This window comes from Cupressus sempervirens, chromosome 9 (genome assembly GCF_028749045.1).
Source record: "Cupressus sempervirens isolate cs-2001-9-10 chromosome 9, ASM2874904v1, whole genome shotgun sequence".
In the NCBI taxonomy this organism is placed as follows: Eukaryota; Viridiplantae; Streptophyta; class Pinopsida; order Cupressales; family Cupressaceae; genus Cupressus; species Cupressus sempervirens.
Genome location: NC_143126.1, coordinates 421,450,288 through 421,472,377, shown reverse-complemented (window position 1 = coordinate 421,472,377; position 22,090 = coordinate 421,450,288). Strand labels below are relative to the sequence as shown.

Genomic DNA, 22,090 nt, shown 5'->3' with positions numbered 1-22,090 from the left:
CATGAAACCATCTCTCATGAGAATAAATGGAACACTTAGCACTCATTGGATCTAGGTGATGCTCACAGGGATGAAGCACCAAGACTTCCCAGGAGGTCACCCATCCCAGTACTACTCCAGCCTGAGCACGCTTAACTACAGAGTTTCCTCCATGGTTAAACCCAAAGCTTGCAACCCCATTTGCAAAACCTTCACCAAGTGTTGTGCCTTATGAACCATTCATTAGAAAGCCCCTTAAGCTCATCAATTGATAAGTAGGAGATAATTTCCACAGCAAGTCAAATTGTGATATTACTATCAAGGTTTGACTGTGTCATTTTTGAGTCAAACTCATTGACCCATGTTTCATGAGTAGTGATTCAACATGAATCCATCTCTCATGAGAATAAATGGAACACTTAGCACTCATTGGATCTAGGTGATGCTCACAGCGGTGAAGCATAGGGACTTCTCGAGAGGTCACCCATCCCAGTACTACTCCAGCGTGAGCGCGCTTAACTACAGAGTTTCCTTCATGGTTAAACCCAAAGCTTGCAACCCCATTTGCAAAACCTTCACCAAGTGTTGTGCCTTATGAACCATTCATTAGAAAGCCACTTAAGCTCATCAATTGATAAGTAGGAGATAATTTCCACAGCAAGTCAAATTGTGATATTACTATCAGGATTTCGCTGTGTGATTTTTGAGTCAAACTCATTGACCCATGTTTCATGAGTAGTGATTCAACATGAATCCATCTCTCATGAGAATAAATGAAACACTTAGCACTCATTGGATCTAGGTGATGCTCACAGGGGTGCAACACCTAGACTTCTCAGGAGGTGACCCATCCTGAAACTTCCATAGTTAAGCACGCTCAAGCTGGAGTAGTACTGGGATGGATGACCTCTCGAGAAGTCCTGGTGTTGCACCCCTGTGAACATCACCTAGATCCAATGAGTGCTAAGTGTTCCATTTATTCTCATGAGAGATGGATTCATGTTGAATCACTACTCATGAAACATGGGTCAATGAGTTTGACTCAAAAATCACATAGTTAAATCTTGATAGTAATATCACAATTTGACTTGCTGTGGAAATTATCTCCTACTTATCAATTGATGAGCTTAAGGGGCTTTCTAATGAATGGTTCATAAAGCACAACACTTGGTGAAGGTTTTGCAAGTGGGGTTGCAAGCTTTGGGTTTAACCATGGAGGAAACTCTGTAGTTAAGCGCGCTCAGGCTAGAGTAGTACTGGAATGGCCCGAGAAGTTCCGGTGCTTCACCCCTGTGAGCATCACCTAGGTCCAATGAGTGCTAAGTGTTCCATTTATTCTCATGAGAGATGGATTCATGTTGAATCACTACTCATGAAACATGGGTCAATGAGTTTGACTCAAAAATCACACAATTAAATCCTAATGGTAATATCACAATTTGACTTGCTGTGAAAATTATCTCCTACTTATCATTTGAATACTCTTACAATTTGGCAAAATTTTAAAACAAAATTATTGAATGAAAATGATGAAAATATAGATGTAAAGGATTAAAAGTTGCATGTTATTTTAATAATTTTGTATGGAAAATATATACTGAAAGGGGAGTTGTAATATGCTGTAGAAGGGAGGGAAAATATTTTGTCAAAGTGAACAAAGGAAAAAATCTAAGCTTGGACATGAATCAATTTTGACTATTTAACACTTTCAATCTAGGAATCCATACTTTAGACATAAATCAATTTTGACTATTTAACACTTTCAATCTAATAATCCATACTTTAATGTATGATGTTAAAGCCTTTCCCACCATGGACAAGATATTTCATATTCCTCAGCAAAGAATGACCAACATGGTCAAGAAGAATTTGCAGAGGTAAACAACGAAAGAGACCAACCGTTGCATATTATTTAGAAAATAATAATAATAATAAGGGTGAAGTGCACAGAAGAGAAAAGGAGGTGCACATTACAGATCAGGTGGAGTAGAAGTAATAAAGGGCTGCAGGAAAATTAACAGGCAGCGAGGACAAAGTATCTTTGCGCAAGGTGGAAGACGCATACAGATTTGAAGGAGTGGCGCGTAGAAGAGGAAGTGTGGGGCATTGAGGCTGCGTAGAGAGTGGTAGTGACTCAAGAGAGCCCGTGTATAACAATGGATGGTTGAGTACGGGGAGGAACAAGAAGTTGTTTTTTTCCAAATTGAAGTATTGGAAAAGTATTCATAAAGAAAAATGAGCATGTGAAACTGTTTGTTCCTTAGTTGCGGATATTAATTCATATTTCATAATCGAGTATTTGTAAATCTATAGTTATGTGGAGATGAAAATTAAAATCGGTTCAGGATTTAATAAAATAAAAGTTGTTTATTGCAACCTTAGTATTGTTTCAAGTCTTAAATTGTGGGCAGAAAGTTCTGGCTGTGTGTGCTTTTGTAAGTCGCAGGAAGCGGGAAGGTTTTCTCTTGCATAATAATCAAATTTGCGTATTTCTCCCCTTTCCTAATTTGAAAGTAAAATGACATCAGCGTTGTATAGGTTATTGTTGTTTGAACATTTAGTTGGATATTGGCATCGGCAGAAAGATCAATGTAGAAAAAAGTGCGCGTTTTCCTTTCAAGTGTCAATAACTACTAGTGAAAAACTTAGAAATGCACCAGTGAAATCCCACAATGAACAAGATTAGAAAATTAATCTTTAAAAGTTCTTAGGGTCAAGATGACTCGAAGTATGAATTTAAGCTGTCAAAGATTTAACCCCTACGTATATCGGTCACTTCCAACCATGAGATATATTTTTGCGTTGTAAACTTTATGACAATAAAACGAGTAAATGATAAGACGCCCATATTTTGTATTAACTTCATGGTCTGCAGATTAGATGCTCTGACATTTTTTCACCTTAAACACGTCCTAGTTTGATTTGGTCTTCCTGTTATATTGTTTATAAACGTTCTACTGAGTTAACCATCTATTATTCTCGCTCGAGATAATCATCTTATCCACATCTAAATTATTGTCAGCAATTTTTCAAGAGGTTGCATGACAGTTAAAAACAGTGAAATGACTACGAAAACAGAACCAATTCTTCAATGGCCGCTTTCGTAAGCTTGTTATTAGTAATTACAGAGAACTGAGGTTATTGAAGATGCTTGTAAGCGAGGTTTAGTATCATCTGTCATTAATTTAAAATTAATCTACTCAACAGGGTGCAGCCTCCATAACAAATTTCAGAAAGCTGCTCTTAATGATTAATATTTAAAGCTTTGAAACTTACCAAAGTTGCTGCATTCTCTTCATCGCTTGGCCCGGTTATGATGAAAATGGCATCAGCCAAATTAGACTGTTCCCAGATTCCACCACGCTAAAATTAACCTTAAATTGCACCTGTTATTTGAATGCCATAAGAATGGTCTTAAAACAGAGAATGCTTCCAGATATTGATGGATTCGCAAGACCTCCACTAAACACAATCCAGCCTGGTAAAAAAGAAGTAAATTCAAAATGAACTTGCACTTAATTTCACTTGAGCTTTGCAAATATAAATCTACATTTCCAATAGTTGGATTAAAGGAATTATTGGATTACACCAAGGGAAGTCCAAGTACACACAAAACGTCTGTTATAACAAATACACATGCCATGCTAAGATTGTCTTCAACGTGAAAAATCCATGGCCCTTACATACAAGAAAAGGCAGAAATGCAACTTCTGCAATGTGTCATGCGATTCCAGATTTCTAAATTGAACATAGTTAATTTGATAAACATTGCAGAAGTTCACCTGTATGGTACAGTCTGAACAGAAATTATACAAATTTTAAAGAAGGCTAATTCTTCTAGCAACCAAGAACCTGTTCCATCAGGCCATTCAAAATTAATAAATATAGGCCAAATATTAAATACATTCTTTGGAAAAAGGCAAATCAAATTATAATTTCTCAAAGAACTGTTTGTCTTACAATCTCAAATTGTTAGAATTTTCAACCAAGCAGATCATAACATTGACATGTCATAACTAAGCCAAACAAGATGTCTGACTAAAAATCATTACAGAACTAAAACGTTTTGCACCCACATGAAGCCAATGGGTCCAAACTTGCAATGCTTTTGAATAATTTACAAAGTTTACACAGTTGATCCTTGGCCATGAACAACTACACTGAACCAACGTAGAAGTTAAAGTCAACAAATCACCCATGAAGTCAATAGTCTTGAAAAGCTTCTATAACCAAGATTCGCCCAAATAACCAAGTTAGAGCACAAAAAGAAAATTCAAAAGTCTTGAAAACCTTCTGTAACCAATAATCACCTAAAAATCCAATGGTTAGAGAAACAGCAGATATCTCACAAAATAACAAAAATCAAAATGGCATTTATCACCATGCTTCCACCCTTTCAGTTTGCTGATCAATAGAATTTATAACACTAACTCCTTTGGCCTTTACTCCAGCCTGGCTAATCTGAACCATATATTGTGCATGATCCTTATTGCCTCCAAGGCCTTCTGCATTGTTCTTCATATTTTCACTGTCAACAAATTCGGAAGTGCTATCAGAGTCCTCGTCACTTGATTCTACCCTGTCCTGGTCACTTTCGGAGAGAAACATGTTAGGCTGCTTCCTAAATTGATAAACATCAACCTCATTAAAATTTTCCACCATCATTGCTCCAATGGTTTCTCTCACTTCATCATTTGCACTGCTGGTTGGACTGAGATTGTCAGCTCTACTTCCACCAGAGAGATCCTCTTCATCTGTGGTATCCTTATTGCCAAAGTGATTCAAAAAATCTTCCTCAATCTCATCAACTGAATCACCATCAGTGCTGCGGCAATAATATTCCACTGTGAATTCAACACTCCCACTATTTTGTTCATCGTCATCAGTGTTTTCCATTACATCACAAGTTCCCAGTATCTGCCCTGTGCTCTCATAGCCATCTTCATCAGGACGATCTGTGCAACAATGAGTGGTCAAAACACGTAAGGCTGCCTCCTCCCGTTCTCTCAATGTTTTGAGGATTAAGGTCTTAAGAAAATTCATTACTTGAACAGCATGCATAAGAGCTGTCAAGGGATCAGACATCTGTTGGAAGGACAAAAGGCAGTATTATAAATTCTCGAACACATTACCAATAACACCACCAAAAGGAGAAAGGTTATGAAATTGACTTCAGAGATACATTAATTACCTGTGTCATATTAGGTGCAAAGACCATTGCGATATTCCGTGCATTCATTTTGTTGCTCTGTTCTTCTTGCACAACATCTGTCATCAGATTGATAGCCCAGTCCAAGAGGGCTACTTGTGTTGGAGGTAGAAGCTTCACTAGTTCCACACATTGTTCCTCTGCATTACACTGTAATACTTGATCAGGTGTGAGGGAGTCCAGCACACCTGAAGGAAGCTCCCTGAACCATGCCTGTATTTCACAGCATGCAGATAATTTAGTGCTACCTTTAGCAGAGAAAAAAAATTTAAAGCTAACTACTATTCTGAATTCACAAATTTCATTATCATCAATCAACACTGTCAAGAAGCATGGATAGCACAACAGTAACAATATTTACTATAAGATAATATTATAACCCCCTCCACCTGCAAAACAAGAATTGCTATTAACAATCACCGCCTACAAAGGCACATAATCAGCATGTAGTTATCTTTCTTGCTCCCATCAGCCTGCAACACTTCCACATTTATGATCACCGATGGTGACCAAAAGAAACGTAAAAAGATCTAAGCAAAACAACAACACAAAAGATATTGTTTTTCATTTCTGTCCTTGAGCATCTAAAAGATAATCAGAGTTATAAAATAAGCCTGTGACCATGCGAAATTATTTGCAATTCACAGTAAATATTATACAGAAGCAACTGTATGATACTGTATGCAATGTGGCATATTATTATACACACAAATTATATTATCAAATACTCCCACTATATTGTGTACTTTCAAATGCTCCCAAGCTGATAAGATCTAAGGTGGGAAAAGGCTGCCAAAATAAACAAAAAGCAACGACCCAAATCGAGGAATGCCTGAATGAGTTTCTTCATTCGCTCAGGACTCAGAGAACCATCTGCTTCTTCATCTGAAAGTTTATGCAAGCATAATCATGAAACTTAAATTGAAGAAATGGAAAAAGATTTCAGGTTTCAAGCCACTGTCCAAAGAGAAATTGTTACCCAGAGACATCTACCCAACTCCCTGATACCCATCTTGGAGATGGAAAAATGTCTTGGAAAAGGAGATTCATATCCACTACCAGAGATGTCTCCAGAAATTTCCCAATGCATGGGATTCTTTCGCTGCCATCTCCTGCCGTTTTCGAAGTTTTCTGAACACAAATTTTTGTCTCTTGCCAAAACATTTAGGGCAAAACACATTAAAGGTTAAAAGAAAAGGCACATAAAGAAGTCTGGATAATATCTCATGCTGATGCTTTGGATGATACAAAAATCCATGTGAAGTTATAGTGATCAGATCCTGACATTGTAGACTTTGAGAGGGACATAAATAGTTGAATGACTAATTTCCTGTCATTCTAATGATCTAAAAAGATTGCCTTTGCTTTTTTCTGTTCTTGTATAGCTGATTTACTATTGTTCCTTTCAAAGTTCTATGCCATGCCATCCCCTATTTTTGAAAATTCGCCACACTGGAACCTGTATCAGCCTTTGCCACTTTGGTGTCTCCAAGTACCCAAGTCTCCTGATAACCAAGCTTATAAAGACCAAACTGCATAGAAGTTCAGGTAATTCCAACCAGAGGATATATAGTATAAACAGGAAATTTTCACATAGTCAGACAACCTATTTTAAACACATAAATTCAAGTGATACAGAAAAATTCTTATGCAAAATGTTGGCAGGGAAAATTGCATTGACCAAAATTATGGCCAAAAAAAGGACGAATTCAATCTTAACTATTGTTGGGTAAAACTAATTAATATTAAAACAAATCCATATTAGGCATACCTTTATTAAACCTGCCAAACAATGAACATCTATGTCATCGGGGACAATCCCTTTATTGAGCTGATCTCGTACATGCTCCTCTTGTGTATTCTCTGCATTTATGCGGAATATACCTTCCATCTGCAGGCTCACATAAACAAATATGACAGTGAGACCAATAGCCAATTGTGATCTCCTCGGCCACTGTTCAGATGCATTGAAATTTATTTAATATGGTAAGAATGCAATTACAGACCTTAAGACCTCCTTGGGCATACAATCGTTCCTGCATAAGCAAAAGAATAGTGGGTACACTGTTGCCTCTTGAATCATAACAACACTGCATTGATTCTGCTGAGACTCCAAATACACTTGCACTGCAAAATATTTTAAAAAGGTAATAAGATGCACATTCTTAGAATCCACCAAAAGAAAATATATAATCCACTGGCTATTGAACTTGAAGGGTATGAAACGTGACCAAACAATTAAAAAGCAGCTGAAAGGTAACTATGGAAGAAGAAATAACAGAGCTGGAATTAAATCTGCCTAAGGAAACCCAAAATAAAAGATATGATCCTTCCAGCTTTCCCCAGTTGCCTTGACACACTAACAAATCTATCTGTTTTTTGCCTTGGTCATTTAATCCCAACTTTTTTCTGTTTGACCATGAGAGATCTTTTCAGTCACCAATCTAAATATTTGTATCCCTTTGATCTTCAAAATAATGTCACACTCCATCCTTTCACACAGTTGAAGAAAACAGACAAGCTCGGCCACATACTAAGTTTAATTCCAACTGAAATCCTGACATATCCCATGAAGGCACAGATGTAATCATCCAAGAAGAAAACAGACAAGCTCAGCCATGTGATAAGTTGAATTACAAGTTGAATCTTGGCCATGCCCCATAAAGGCACAGATGGAGTCATCAATGAGTACACAATATTGGTTATGTCAAAGTCTGTTTGATAGGATAAGTAATATACATTTTGGAGACACTTATATAGTAGGGAAACTAGACCTAGAGAAGGCATGTGAGGACAACTTGGCATGTATTCAACTACATATTTCAAATGTCTGATCAGTATGAATTCATAAATATTTGTTATTTGCAATATCTAAGGTTAATGACAGTGTGAGGAGATAGTGTACACGAAAAATTATTTGCACATTATCAAAAATGCAACACATCATTTGGTGGAGGTAATTTATAATATTGTTAAATATTTTCACAGTTCATCACTCTATAACACAGATGAAGAAGCAATCCATGTGCTCCAAGAAGAATCTGGCTTCTCTTGAAAAGTAAAGACACTTGCCGGACCCAAAACAGGTCCAATATGGCATCAAAAGTTAAATATGACTACATACTTGAATTTCTCACAAAAACTCATTGAATGTTCAGAAAACAGCCACTTTTTTCTAGTCCAAATGCAAAAGTTAAGGCTTGTGAAAGATTGAAGAGCAAAAAGATGCCAACAGAGCCAGTTTCAAAGTGACAGTGGGGGTTTGGTATCAGTGAAGCACTTTTGAAGCCACATCTCTGCTGAAGCTGGTAGTTTTGATTGTACCTAGAACAACCCATAACATTTAAAATTTGTGTATTTTCAATTTCTTCATTCCTTGTGACTTTCAAGGGTTTCACACAGCCTTAAAAGTGTGTGTCTATCTATATATATATATATATAATGCAACTTAAGCTCAAATTTAGCATGAAGGGTTGATGCAAAGCTGGATTGGGAGTTGCTGTAATGAAAAGTCTTCTTGTATTCTCATAGTTTCGGATTGTTGTAAAGAGCAGAGTCAGGGGAGTCTTTTGGGAGCATTTCAGTTGTTTTGAGAGCTCTTATGGTAACCTCGGGATGGGACATTAGTAGTATTTTCCATTGGAGAGCATAAATGAGTGATATACATATTTTCTTGACTTTTTACCCACGAGGAGTTATCCCATGTATATTGCTCTCTTGTTAAAATTTCAATTGTTTTAATTTAGAACTCTGTAATTGGTCTTCTGGGAGCATTTCAGTGTTTTCATCTGATTACCTAATAGTAGAATGTCAGTTGTATCTGCCATTAGAGTACTTTAACGAGTGTACACAAATATTTTCCAGACTTTTTACCCATAAGAAATTTTTCCAAAAAATATTGGTCTCATTTTGATGGCTGCTTCAATCTCTCAAATCTGATCTCTTATTGTCTAATTCATTTGCTTAAATTTTAAGTCATGTTGTTCTCAATTTCTAACTCTTACAATATCTATTGTTAATAAAGCCAGCTAATGGGTGTTTTTCTAGTTTACACGTCATGGTGTTTGACATGAAAGCTTTGCCAGTCATCTTTCATCTTATAAGCAAATTTGAACAAAATGAAAAGTGGTTTCAAAATGCATGATGACTGGCAGCATCACAATCATTTTGCCATCATTCCATTACTCTCTGTTTGTAACATCTCTAAGCATACAAAAGTGTTGAAGAGGTCCTTGTAGAATCATCTAACACGACATGTATTTATAAAATCCTAGACCTTGTTGACTTCAATAAAAACAAGAGGATGTTGTGCATGCCTTTGTTGATTGGATGCAACTGCAAAAAATATGACATAGCAACCAATAAAAAAACTTAAAAAGGAGATTAGAATGAATCATAGAACTTGTAATGATCCTTCCTGTTGAACTGAAAAACCACAGGCATTCCTTACCTCCCCATGAAGCTAGCAGATAAGTCCAAACTAGTCTATTGTCTCCCATGAGAAGGTGATCACATTTTCTGAAAACCATGAAAGGATAGAAGCAATTTACACAATTGGAACCCTTTTTTAAATTCAAGCTAGTTGGTCTATGACGGGTTCTGGGAAAACTGCCCTTTTCTAGATGTCAACAGTTTGTTCTACTGAAAATGGAGGTGTTATTCTATGTAAGATTTGGGTAAATCAAGGTGAATTAATAAAGTACTTTTTCACTGGCTTGAGTACATCTTCACAAAAAGAATCATACAATTAAGAGATGCAAAATTAAAATTGTGTTTATTAGGAAATTGTTGAAAGAATGGAGAAGTATCTAGAGAATAATGCAAAAGCACAAACCACAGTATCGATGTTCATGTGGCTCCTTGCCAGAACTTGCAGAACTCTTTGCTAGAACATGCAGTAATCCTTCTTGGCCATCATTTGGCTCCCTGCCATCTATATGAAGGGTTACCCAGTGAGAAACTCCATAGTCATTTATAATCCTCTAACCTTGACCCAAGTGTGGATATCATCCCTCTTGGCGATCATGTGACTCTTGCCAGCCATATGAGGGGGTTTACCTAGTGAGGAATCCATATCCAATCACAACCTCTACACTAGGCCCAAGGGCCAATAATTATACCTCTTGGCCTTATGTGGCTTTGTATATTTAATTTATTGATGGAGTTAATCAATAGGAGAGCTCAGATAAAGTGCATATTAGGGTGCCTTATACAATCCTCTACCAAGGGCCCAAGAGTGAATATCATCCCTCTTGGTCATCATGTGGCTCCTTGCGATTCATATGTGGGGGTGCCCAATAAGGAATCCCATAGTCGTTTATGATCCTCTACCATAGGTCTAAGAGTGGATTGCATCCCTCTTGGCCATCATGTGGCTTTTCCCATCGATATTAGGGGGCTTCCATAGTGAGGAATTCATATCCAATCACAATCCTCTACCCTAGGCCCAAGAGTCGATAACCATCCCACTTGACCTTACATGGCTCTTGCCATCCATATGAGAGGTTGTACCTAGTGAGGACTCCACAATCCATTAATCCTCTACCCTAGCCCCAAAAGCTAAATATCATCCCTCTAGGCATCATGTGGCTCTAGCCATCCATACGAGGGGGTGTACCTAGGGAGGAGTCCATAATCCATTAATCCTATAGCCTAGGAGCAAGAGCTGATAACCATACCTTTTAGCCTCATGTGGCTCTTGCCATCCATATGAGTCGGTGCACCTCCTGAGGAGTCCATCATTCATTAATCTCTACTCTTGCCATCAAGATGAGGGGTGTGCTTGGTAAAGTACTCTTAGGAGAATGAATGAATAAATTAAGAATCTAGAAAGGTTGGCAATTCAAATAAGAGAAAATTCATTATACTGCATCTTCATCACGCATAACACCATTGAAGAGGAATGATAGAACCTGTAATAAATAGTAATCTCTGGTCTAATCCGCCTATGTGCCTGATTATTGATGTCTGATGAAGATCTGCTCATGTGGATCAGCGCTTGTAACCATTTCATTGATACCTCCCTCCAAGGAAGTCTTCTCCTTTATATATCTTCATATCTCGTTGAAGAGGGATGTCTCTTTGAATGGAAATAACTCTTTGGATGGACACATCCTGTGTTAATGACCCCATTTCATTATAATCGTTGAGCTTTCGTTATCACTGCACATTAAGCATAATAATCACTGTCTTTGCTTAATTAATTTCATCACTCCCTTCCTTTTTATCTCTGCTCATTCTGTTGCCACTGCTGTCTAAACCCTTAGCCTACTCATTATGTTGTCATCATTGCTTTTATCAATACTTATTAGTGCTCTCATTTGTCCTGCTGATTGGATTGATCTGCTCTTAATATCTGCTGCTGTTTGATTGATCTATACGTCTTTTAATCTGATTAATCCTCTTTGTGTATCCCCCTGCTGATTGATTGCCTTCTCCCCTTTATATATTCTAATGTCAGGGATAGTCACACCTCTTCATCATGTCTGCCATTTAGCACAGGTCACAACCTTTCAAAATTAACAACCCTTGGAAGAGTCACAACCTTTCATCATTTCTACCTTTCGACAGAGTCGCAGCCTTTCATTATTACAAAACTTTGAAAGAGCAACCCTTCATCGTTGCTGCCCTTGGAAAGAGTCGCTTCTTTATTTTCTTCCCATTTCTTTCTTCTTCCATTAATCCTTCTTTAGTTCCTATGCTCTCCTCTTTATTCTTTCCTCCCTATCCCCTTTCAAATGAACTCGTTTCCCTTTTCTATCTTATGTTGAGGGAGTCACAACTCTTGATTGCATATTATACTATACTATATTTATATCTTAGTTTGATTAATATTATTTATTATAAATCCCATTTCACAAAGGAGACATTACACATTGTTGATAGCTTCCTCCTATTTTTTTATCCTAGCTTCAATGTCATTTCTAAGGACCTTAATATCCAAGGCCACCTTTTCCAAGATGGATAACATCTTAGAGTTACCCTCCTTATTCCTCTAGAGAACAGCCCCCACTTCCGCATTTTCCACCAAGTTGAAAATCATGCATCTTCTCATGGATAATGTTAGATTCTGAGAGGAACCAATAAGAGGGTCTTGCTTTCCCTAAAGCCCCATCCTTGATCAAAGCAATTATGTCCTCAACCCAATCTTCATTTTACCCAAAAACATCACCCTCATGGCATTGATCCTGTCCAACCTATTCTTCAAACAACACATCATGCCCTTCAATATGAAGCAAAGGGGAGTTAACTTCAAATACATCTGCTTCAAGCTCTTCCTCCTCATCTTCTTCAATCCTAACCTTCCCCAACTCCTCTTCCACAAGTAGACCTTTCCCTTTCCCCTCAATTTCAATGTTCTCCTTATGATCACTTTTACCAGTTTGTGGATTTCTCCTCTTTTTTCCTAGAGAAATCTTTATCTCCAAAAGCTTTATCCTCAAAGCCAATGAGCATGTTTGGGTAATGTACACAAACAAGCTTATATTGTTTGCTTTAGTTTCAGCTTGTTAGGGTTGATCAGGATAGACAAGACTTTAGCATGTTCCATAATAAGCAGAATCAGACCTTCATGAAGGACAGGTAGATTAAGGTTTTTTAACATGGTCCTTAATCCCAGATTCAAGGAAAAACAACAAGTAGGAAGTCAAAGATATCAATAGTTTATGGTGAAAGCTATTCTAAAGAATAAAACAATGACTAAACAGACTCGTAAAATGCCCATCTGAAATGAAGTATCTCATAATTATCTCGGCAATCTTCACCCAACACAACTTGATGGAGTTGTGGTCATAATAGTGGTTCTGCCAAGCTTATCATGCTCCCTATTTTGAGACGCCTATCCAATGAAGCAACTAGGGCCTTCTAGTCTCTGTATGATTTCTTGCCCCTGATTAAAAGGCTCATAAATTGGGAACTTAAGTCTTCAGTTATCACCAAATCCATGTTGAAAATATGGATTGTTCCATCATTCCAACCAGCAACAAAACACTCGGCAACCTGAGAATTAACACCCCAAAGTCACTCCAAATATTGAGAAGCTCCACTCTCCTTCAACTTATCCCAAACCTCAGTTTTGCTCCTCCATCTGTCACATGTAGAAGGCTCTACGCAGCTCCTTTCTCCCCCCACCTTGTTCATAGAAAGGGAGGACTCTGACAAAATGAGAATGGAGAAGGCACACCACTGCAGAATGGAACAAGGCATAAACCAGAGAAAAAAAAATGAGATGGCAATGCTGCCCAATATCTGTGGGAGTATTATACCAAAATGACTGAGAGTCCTTATGAACAAGCAACAAGGCATTGTATTAACTTCTAATCCTTTCATCATTAATGATGATTCAGACATTAAGGAGAAGAGGATCAAACTAGACCTGCCTCCTTGCTTAGCAAAAAAGTCTGCCACCACATTCCCTTTCATTAGGATGTGGATGATGTGGCACTCTTCAAAAGAGTTGATAATAGCTAGGCAATGAAATATTATCCTTGGATCGTCCAACTCAAATTTTGAATTCTTTTCATACTATTAATAACATTCAAAGAATCCTCTTCAATCTGAACTCTTTTACACCCCTCAGGTTGAGCAAGTTTCAGCCCAAAATAGGCAGGTGGCTTTGGCTTTGGCAAAGTGGTTTGAATGGGTACACAAAGGGAGTGCCACACTACTAATGAGGAAAATCAAGATATGTTGAAGGGCTGGAATAACAAGAAAGTGAATAGAAGCATTCAATAACATCAAGACTTAGAGGTTGAATTCAATGGAGTAAACCTTTTATGTATGCTTCTTTCCTCGCTGACAATTCTTCCAGACATGAAAAGATATTTTCACTTCAGAGCTTTAAGTTGTATGTACTTCAAAGGCAGTGAATAAAATAATTAACAATATAACTCGTACATAGCATGTTCATGTTTAAGGAGGAATCGGTGTGTGTTGAGCTGATCTGACATTAAAAGTCTAAGATTGCATTCCATATGCCCAAGTGTCTTAATTAATTGAACAATTTACACATCATTCTGAAATAAGAGGAAAGAAATAAGTTTGTAAACATTGGCAGCAAAACTTGCAGGTAAAGAAAAAAAAAAAATCATAGCACAACCACTTGTGATCATATTTTATCATTCACTATTGTGGATGATTTGTGTTTATGTATAGAAATTCTAATCTAAGAATCTGGCTATAGTATATTACTAAATTGTTTGAATCTGTTCATTTTGAATGTGAATATCTCAGAATTGTCCATCCTCTACTTGACAGAATCTCGATATAGGGTTCCTTTTACAAAGCGGTTCTCAGCCTAGTCTCATTATATGTAATAGTCTAATTTGCATTATACATGTTTTTTTCAATTATGAAGGTGATCCAGACCCCAGGTAGTCTGGAGGAGAATCCTCTCTTAGTGAAAGGAAAATTTATAGAATGTGCCAAGAAAAGCAAATACACAGTTAACCAATAAACAATCAAATATACCTTCAGGGAGCAATCCTGTCTTAGTGAAAGTCAAATTCATAGAATACGACAAGGCAAACAAGAATGCATTCAAAACCACCTACTTCTTTCCAAGACAGAAATGAATAGGTTACAACATATGTCACATATGGAAGGATGATAATGATTACTGTGACCAGAAAGGGCTTATCACATCAGACAAGTCTTCTAACTGTTCTCCAACATGAAGGATATGTCTATATGTACAGCATAGTTACATGTGGTTATAAAACACATCACTTTCCATTACTAGCACCCCAAAGTCACTTGACCTTCCAAATACTGACAGTTTGTTATTGTCATTTACTGCCCTTATTCTATGGACTGCAGGTGAAATTGAGCACTTGCCATGCTATCAGGTTACTGCCAAGTGGGAACAAAGAACTGGCAAAGCTACCACAGTAGCACATAATATAATCAAAGTTAATGCACAAGATGTCACAAAAACTTGCGCACTAATGCAAATCACTATAAATATTTGTGCAAAGTTCAGTAGGATTACACATAATCTCCTAAAGGTTGGGTGTCTGAACCCAAATCATTCGCCCTTTCTTCAGAATCAGAAGCAATAGCTCCCAATACATCTTCTATAAATTGTGGAACTAAACATAAAGTGGCTGAAGACTGCACCATTTTGCTTGATCTACATACCACCCTGCCCTGACAACGTTTAACAGGTGGTGCATACCTTGGCGAGTGCAAATGGTGGTTGCCTATATGATCTTATCTGAAATAATTGGGCACAAGCGGTCAAGATCAAAGTCTGAAGAATGATGTAATCATGATGTAACCAGACAAAGAAGAAAAGGAGAGCATGGTTTGTGGAAGTCCACATCAAATACTAGATATAAACCCAACTATTAAGGGAGAATGAGAACAAAGGCATTTTCACCAACTATGAACAAGATGATGTAAGGAACATACCATAGAAGCTTCATTGTAATGTCCCCTTTATAAAATAGCATTTAATAATGAACAATAATAAAGAAAATATAAAAATAAATAAAAAAAGAAATGATAATAATATATACTATAATTTAAATTTAATTACAATGTAATTATTACTCTAGAGATTGTCTCACAATGGTACAACTTCGCAATTTCTGACAGCTGCCCAATATCATTGAATGTTACAAGCAATGGAATCAACTGGTAAACAGACGATCAATGACCGATATAGATTAGGAAATGACTCAGGCTTTGATATTATATCAAACCTTACATGACCATGTCAGAATATAATTACTAGCCAGTTCCTTAGAGCTTCTAACACGGCTATAATTACAATGTCACAAAAGGATGAATAAAATAATTTTTCTTAGGAGGATATTATAAGCTGATAACAGAAATCAAATAGTGAAGCATTGTCTACCATGGACTGCTACAATAAATAGTTATGTTATTACCAGAAAAGCCTATTTATGTATTTCCAATTGCTTGGATCAATCAAGACATATTTTTAATGCATATTAAGGATCATGCTCGTATATCTTTAGTGTCAGGCTTTGTTGTACAGCACACACAGAACAAATTACATGGTGAGGTGAATTCCTATAAAATCCATCATCAAGTGTAATGAAGACATGGAAAGAAACATTAGCATTATCACAGTCACATGAACAATAGTCGGGCAGAATCTGAAAGTAACAATCAACACAATATCAATATCAATGTAGCAAAAGACAGAAAAACATATCATATACCTCTCAGCAAAGCACAGAATAACAAGGGTCTCTGATTACTGGACAAGTGAGCATTGCAGGATATCAAGATCGACCAAGGAGGACTAAGAAACAACTAAAGAATATCAATGAAGACATGGAGATATCAAACAATGATTAATCAAGTCAACGGCAGTGACTTGAATAAAACAATTAATGTCATCAATTAAGACCAAAGTTAACATATGTGATTTGAGTAATTTGCAACAGCGATTAGTTAAATAGTCATTACACATGAATAGACCAATTTGTTATATGGAGATAAAATCTGATTGGGAAGAGTCAAATCCTTTGAACCTCAAACAGGCAATCACAACCACTCCTTTGGAGGGGAGTATACTGGAAATATATCGGATATTGATCAAGAGGGAAAAGGATCAGAAAGGAATGATAAGAATTATTGTTTATAATTAATGTTCATCAAAAGAGAGCAAGCATGTATGAGTTAAAAACTTAAATACTATTTTGTAGAAGATTATATCTGAGTTCTGTTAGGGATAAGGAACCCTAACATGGTCTGGTGTATACATATCATATATATCTGTTAAGAATAGTGAAATCAGAATTACATAACAGCTATGTTGTAACACAACCCACACACATATTCATGATATATGAGATGTTAATACAGGCGTAGCCTATTCCTTAGTCACTTGCTATAACCCCTCATGAGGAAAGGTTGTTTGTAGGGAATGGCATACGTGTTCCTGAAACCTTGGGGGAGACTACTGGGAGATTGGTTTCTGAGTGCCCTATGACAAGTACTTTCTGTCCTCATTAGGTTGAGTTTGGGAGAGAAATAAGAAAGTGACTGAAGTATGTTAACTGTCAAATGTATATGAATCACTTGTTTCTGCATGGTGATGTATGTTAATTATTGGGAAATTGGCAATATCCTAGTAAGGGAAATTACAGAGAGTAAGTTAAACTGCCATTTCCAAATATTATCCAAACCCTAGCTGGTCTTTTAGGGTAAATCAAGTAACGTCCTAGTTGGAGACATTACATTCATCTTCTGGTGGGGACCCTTAAACTGCTCCTCCAAAGATATAACCACACTTTTGTCACTGCACAGTGTAAACCCCATTGTTCCCAATTTTTAAGGAACTTGTAGCCACACATCATGGACCTTATTAACATTGTTGTGCAAGCTGCTAAAATTATAAATAATCATGATGCTTTCATGCACACTTTCAACAGAGAATGATAAAAAATGTTTCATAAATTTTATATTAGCCCATGCCCATGAATTATGATCTATATTATTATAGTTTTGATTCCAAATCATAGCCTTGAATCTGAAATAATCATGTGATGGACGTGAAATATGCTCTCACATGATAAAGGTATAATATATATAGTTATTCTATTCTAGAACACAACCACTAAAAGTAAATTTAAGTAACATTGGAGCAGACCAAAGTCTAATGGCTCGGTCGGTCCCATGGAGAAAATTACAGCTTCTAGCTGCACCAGTCAGCCAGTAGATGTGACTATAGGACTTTAAGCAAGCCATGAAAAGACAGAATGGAAACTTTCTGCAACTACTTAATCAATCTTACCTAGAGGCAATTTTTGTGTAGTTAGCTACTTTTTTCCAATTTCCTTTTGCCTTTCCTCTTCTTTAAGCAAAAAAATTTTAATTCTTAATTTTTTGAGTAGGAAAAGATAGAGAGAATCCAAGCAGTATGTGGTACCAATATTTGCGCAAAAGGTATCAGAGGTCTATCAAAAGGTTCCGCTAAAGAAAATGATTGACCTTTTAGGTTAGGGTTCTACATATGTGAGAAATATGTAGAAGTTTGGCCTCCCAGAATTCATCTGGAGTATGTGACAGTAAAATACATAAAATACTACCAACAATTTTATGTTGGGTTAAATATCCTCTGGATTCTCTGGAGAAAAAATCAGGCAGTGCATGGTACAAACAAATGCAGTACTTATCTGGAGCATGAGACAGTCACCAAATACCCAGGACTGATTCTTGGTACCACATACTGCTTGAATTTTTTCCAGAGAAACCAGAGGATATTTGTTGGTAAAATACATTAAAAATTCTCTGGAGAATCCAGAGGATATTTAACCCAACAAAAATTTATAAAAAAACACATGGAAGGAAAGAAGAATTAAATAATAACACGGGATATGAAAAAGCAAAACAATATAAAGGCAATAAAAGGTTTTTTGTATGATGTATAAAATACAGATAAAATCCTGAAAGTAAATTATAGAGGGATGCTTAGGAAGCCAGTTTGAAAGAAAACTATATAAGACAAGTACTGTAAATTCAAAGGCAAAGGTAAAATATATAATGACAACAAAGAAGGTTAGAATAGCATAAAAATAAATAATAAATTGTCTAGGAAGAAAGGTCGACAAAATATCTATGATAACTTTTTTTTAAATAAAACAAAACAACGTAACCCACAATTGAAAATAACTCAGCAGAAGATAATTAAATTTACAAACTGGATTCGGCTTTAAAAAATAATTTAAAAAAGCAGCTCAGACAGAGAAATTGGTGCACAAGAGCATTGCGTAGAAGTTAGAACACATTGAGCAATACTACCCAAGCAACAGAGAAATACAAAGAGCTAAAACTTGGGAGAGCAAAAGAAATGCATGGATATACGAAATTTCCTGATAAAAAAATGAGAATTTTAAAAATTACAGTTTAGTTTTCATCTCTTTAATTTTGAACCCTCTAACAGAGTTCATGTAAAATCACCTTGTTCTAGATATAAAAAATTACGCAGCAAGTCAACGCTTTAAGTACAATGCAGTAAAAACAAATCTCCCTTGCATGCAGTAAAATTTATCATGTAAAGAGAGAAAAATAAAGGTGGCACGGAAAATAAGAATGCAAGGAAAGCTTTTCTATATGAGAAGAGCCCAGATTTCAATCTGCATATTGCAGATAACATATCTCATAGTTTTTCGGATGATTTAGAATACATGAAAGTGAGGGCGCGAGGTATTTAAATTAAGATAATACCACATTTCAAAATAGCAGCCCAATCATGATAAGGCTGTTGAACAAGATCATAGTGCCAATGCTGGTCTATTGGCATAACAAATGTGAAGATCATAAGAAAAGAATTCAGAATACAAAAATATCTATGGTAATATATTTTTAAAAATTTACTGCTGAATCGCTGATTATGACAGAACAACTTGCAGAACTTTATCTAAGATTTTGCCAGACAAACTGCATGCTTCAACATAAATTAAACAAATGCAGTATTCATCTGGAGCATGTGACAATCACCAAATAAAAGACAAACATAGTAAGAAAAAAACTGTCTTGCAAAACCATGAACACAACATCGCAATACTGCCGAGAAGTAAGGCGGTGCAATCATATGAAAGTGGCCTGGGTTCATTCCTCCATATAACCATGAACATACCATAGAAGTTGTGGAACATTTAGCTATGGATAACTGAGATTGCGAAGTATTGAAAACAAAATAGCATCATATGCCAATGAGATCGCACCACGCTGCATTAATGAACTGTCTAAGTGCCAGACCTTGAGCAAAAATGTCGGAAAAAAATGCAAATGATTCTTTATAACACAAGTTTAAAGTGTAATTGTACTGTTAAAATTAAACCACCAATCATTTAAAAACCAGCCTGAAGAGTATACATTTATCTAGAAATATTGAAGAAACATACAAATAAGACTCAAAAATTCACTTACAAAGAGAAAATCAAAATTTATCACTGCAAATAAGAATGCAAGAAGATTTTTTAAACGAGGGAAAACTAGGTTTGAATTGCTTGCTGGATAACATGTCACAAACGTTAATGGGTAAATGTGTGTGATGGGTCCTTAAATGTTGCAGATACGAAAACTATTTTGCCGAAATAAAGCCAAACTAGAAAAACAGGTGCTCACATAGTGATTTCATCAAGGAGATATTCTTATTTTTCTCAGCAAGCATTGTAGAGAAAACTTCAGCGAACTGGTTGCTAAGGAAAAAAAAAGCCTTCGGATCTCCTACAGTTAATTGAACTTCCAGTCCCCAATTATATGCAAAACAGCAAATCCAGAGAACAGGAAAACCAAGAGATGCCTAAAAAAGATGTCCTCAAATATTTTAGCAAACAGTCCTCAATCGCCAGCAACATCAGACATCATCCATCATAGAAATTCACCTGTCAACTTTTTAGAAAAACACTCCAAATTTGCTAAATCTCTGATATTTAATTTCAGAGGGCCCTCGGTACCTGACTTTAGGACCAAAAGAGCTTACAAACACGCCTCAAAAGCCAAGAAAAAGTTTCTGTCAAATGTATATTTGAATACTAACAAAGAAATCAGCTAATGTAATGTATTTCAAAACTATCAAAATTCTTGGTGAATCCTTGTGGAACAAACTATTGAAACTCTCAAAATCAAACGGCTTGCAGGAAACACCGAGAAAAACTCAAATCTATAATTTTTAGCCAAATCAGGGAGGGCGTGTTCCAACTTATATTAAACAGAAGCAATAGTACCAAAAAATAGAAATCTTGAATAGAAAAGCAAGAAGCCTAACCTGGCACTGGGAACTCTCCTAGGAACCTCCATTTCGAACTCGACCGGCAGCCCTAGGAAGCCATTGTAGCGATCAAACGTTACATGTGCCACATGCCTGACATTTGTAGGCCAGCTAATCTCCATGTTCGTACATTCATCACGGTTTGCACGACATGCAACCAGAGACCGCCTAAATGTCGTTAAGAGCAGCGCTAAAACGGACAACTGGTCACTATTGCTGTTACCGCTACCGTCCCCATTATTATTGCCCTGCTCATCGTGCAGAGAAGCCCTGTCTCTGCGACTCTTCGGAGCAGAGCTCAAGGCGACGGAGACAGTAAGTTTGCCGTCATCAAACGACTGGGATGGATTCCCAGTGTCAGAAGGAAGAACATGAACATCCGCCATGAAAAAGGCCAAGGGGACTCGAACTGACGACCTAAAGGTGCTTTATAAATGAGTTTAGCTTACTGTGAGGAAGTTAGTCGTCCATGGAAGCTTGACAGCTAAAGCTCGTACTGATGGCCTCGTGGAGCTGGTAATGCGTGTCAGTGAAACGGGATAGTGGTGGCGTTGTGTTTTGTCTGTATGAAGCCATTAAAAGGTGTAAATAATCATTCAAATTTTGAGCAGGGGGGCCACAGTACAAATTTGAAGCGTTTGGCTCTATTCCCAACGGATCTGTGTTTCTGTCTGTCGACAGGAATTTTGCTCGCTCCTTTTCCGGTTTGACGTCTAGTGACGCGAGGCCATGCGGGGAATTTGAACCGGCAGAGGTGCCGGTGGAGTAGGCGGGAAGTCGAGGGTCCCATGTGACCGTGGGCTGGGCTGTAAAAAGCGCTTGGGTCAACCATCCCTGCGCACGAGGATCCAAGGTTTGGTTTGAAATATGTTTCAACGGTTAGCTGACCTTGTGACTCAAAGAATCTATGTGTTCTACTTTCTTGTGAGCGTGCATCACCTTCCAACTTAACTCCGCCACATAGGGAATTTTCTATCTACTTCCCACTTTATATGTGACCAAATTTCACCCTACTCGTGTGATGTAATTTGAACCACTAGACCAAGCATATCCTCATTTTGTGGAGATAGAATGACACACACACTCCAATTGTATTGGCATGTGAAGTATCTATATTAGTTATGAATATAAATTTTGTTATTTTGTTATTT

General features: G+C 36.9%; 1 protein-coding gene across 1 annotated transcript; it reads right to left on the bottom strand.

Moving 5' to 3' along the window:
• Positions 1-3,884: 3,884 nt before the first annotated feature.
• On the bottom strand, positions 3,885-21,718 carry LOC149539091 (rho GTPase-activating protein 1-like). Its single transcript, XM_089800442.1, has 5 exons — positions 20,937-21,718; positions 7,195-7,315; positions 6,960-7,079; positions 5,171-5,401; positions 3,885-5,064 (listed from the first exon to the last, which is right to left on the bottom strand). The coding sequence occupies exons 1-5, from the start codon at positions 21,323-21,325 to the stop codon at positions 4,357-4,359; spliced, it is 1,569 nt and encodes a 522-aa protein (XP_089656568.1). The 5' UTR covers positions 21,326-21,718; the 3' UTR covers positions 3,885-4,356.
• Between the last annotated feature and the right edge of the window lie 372 nt (positions 21,719-22,090).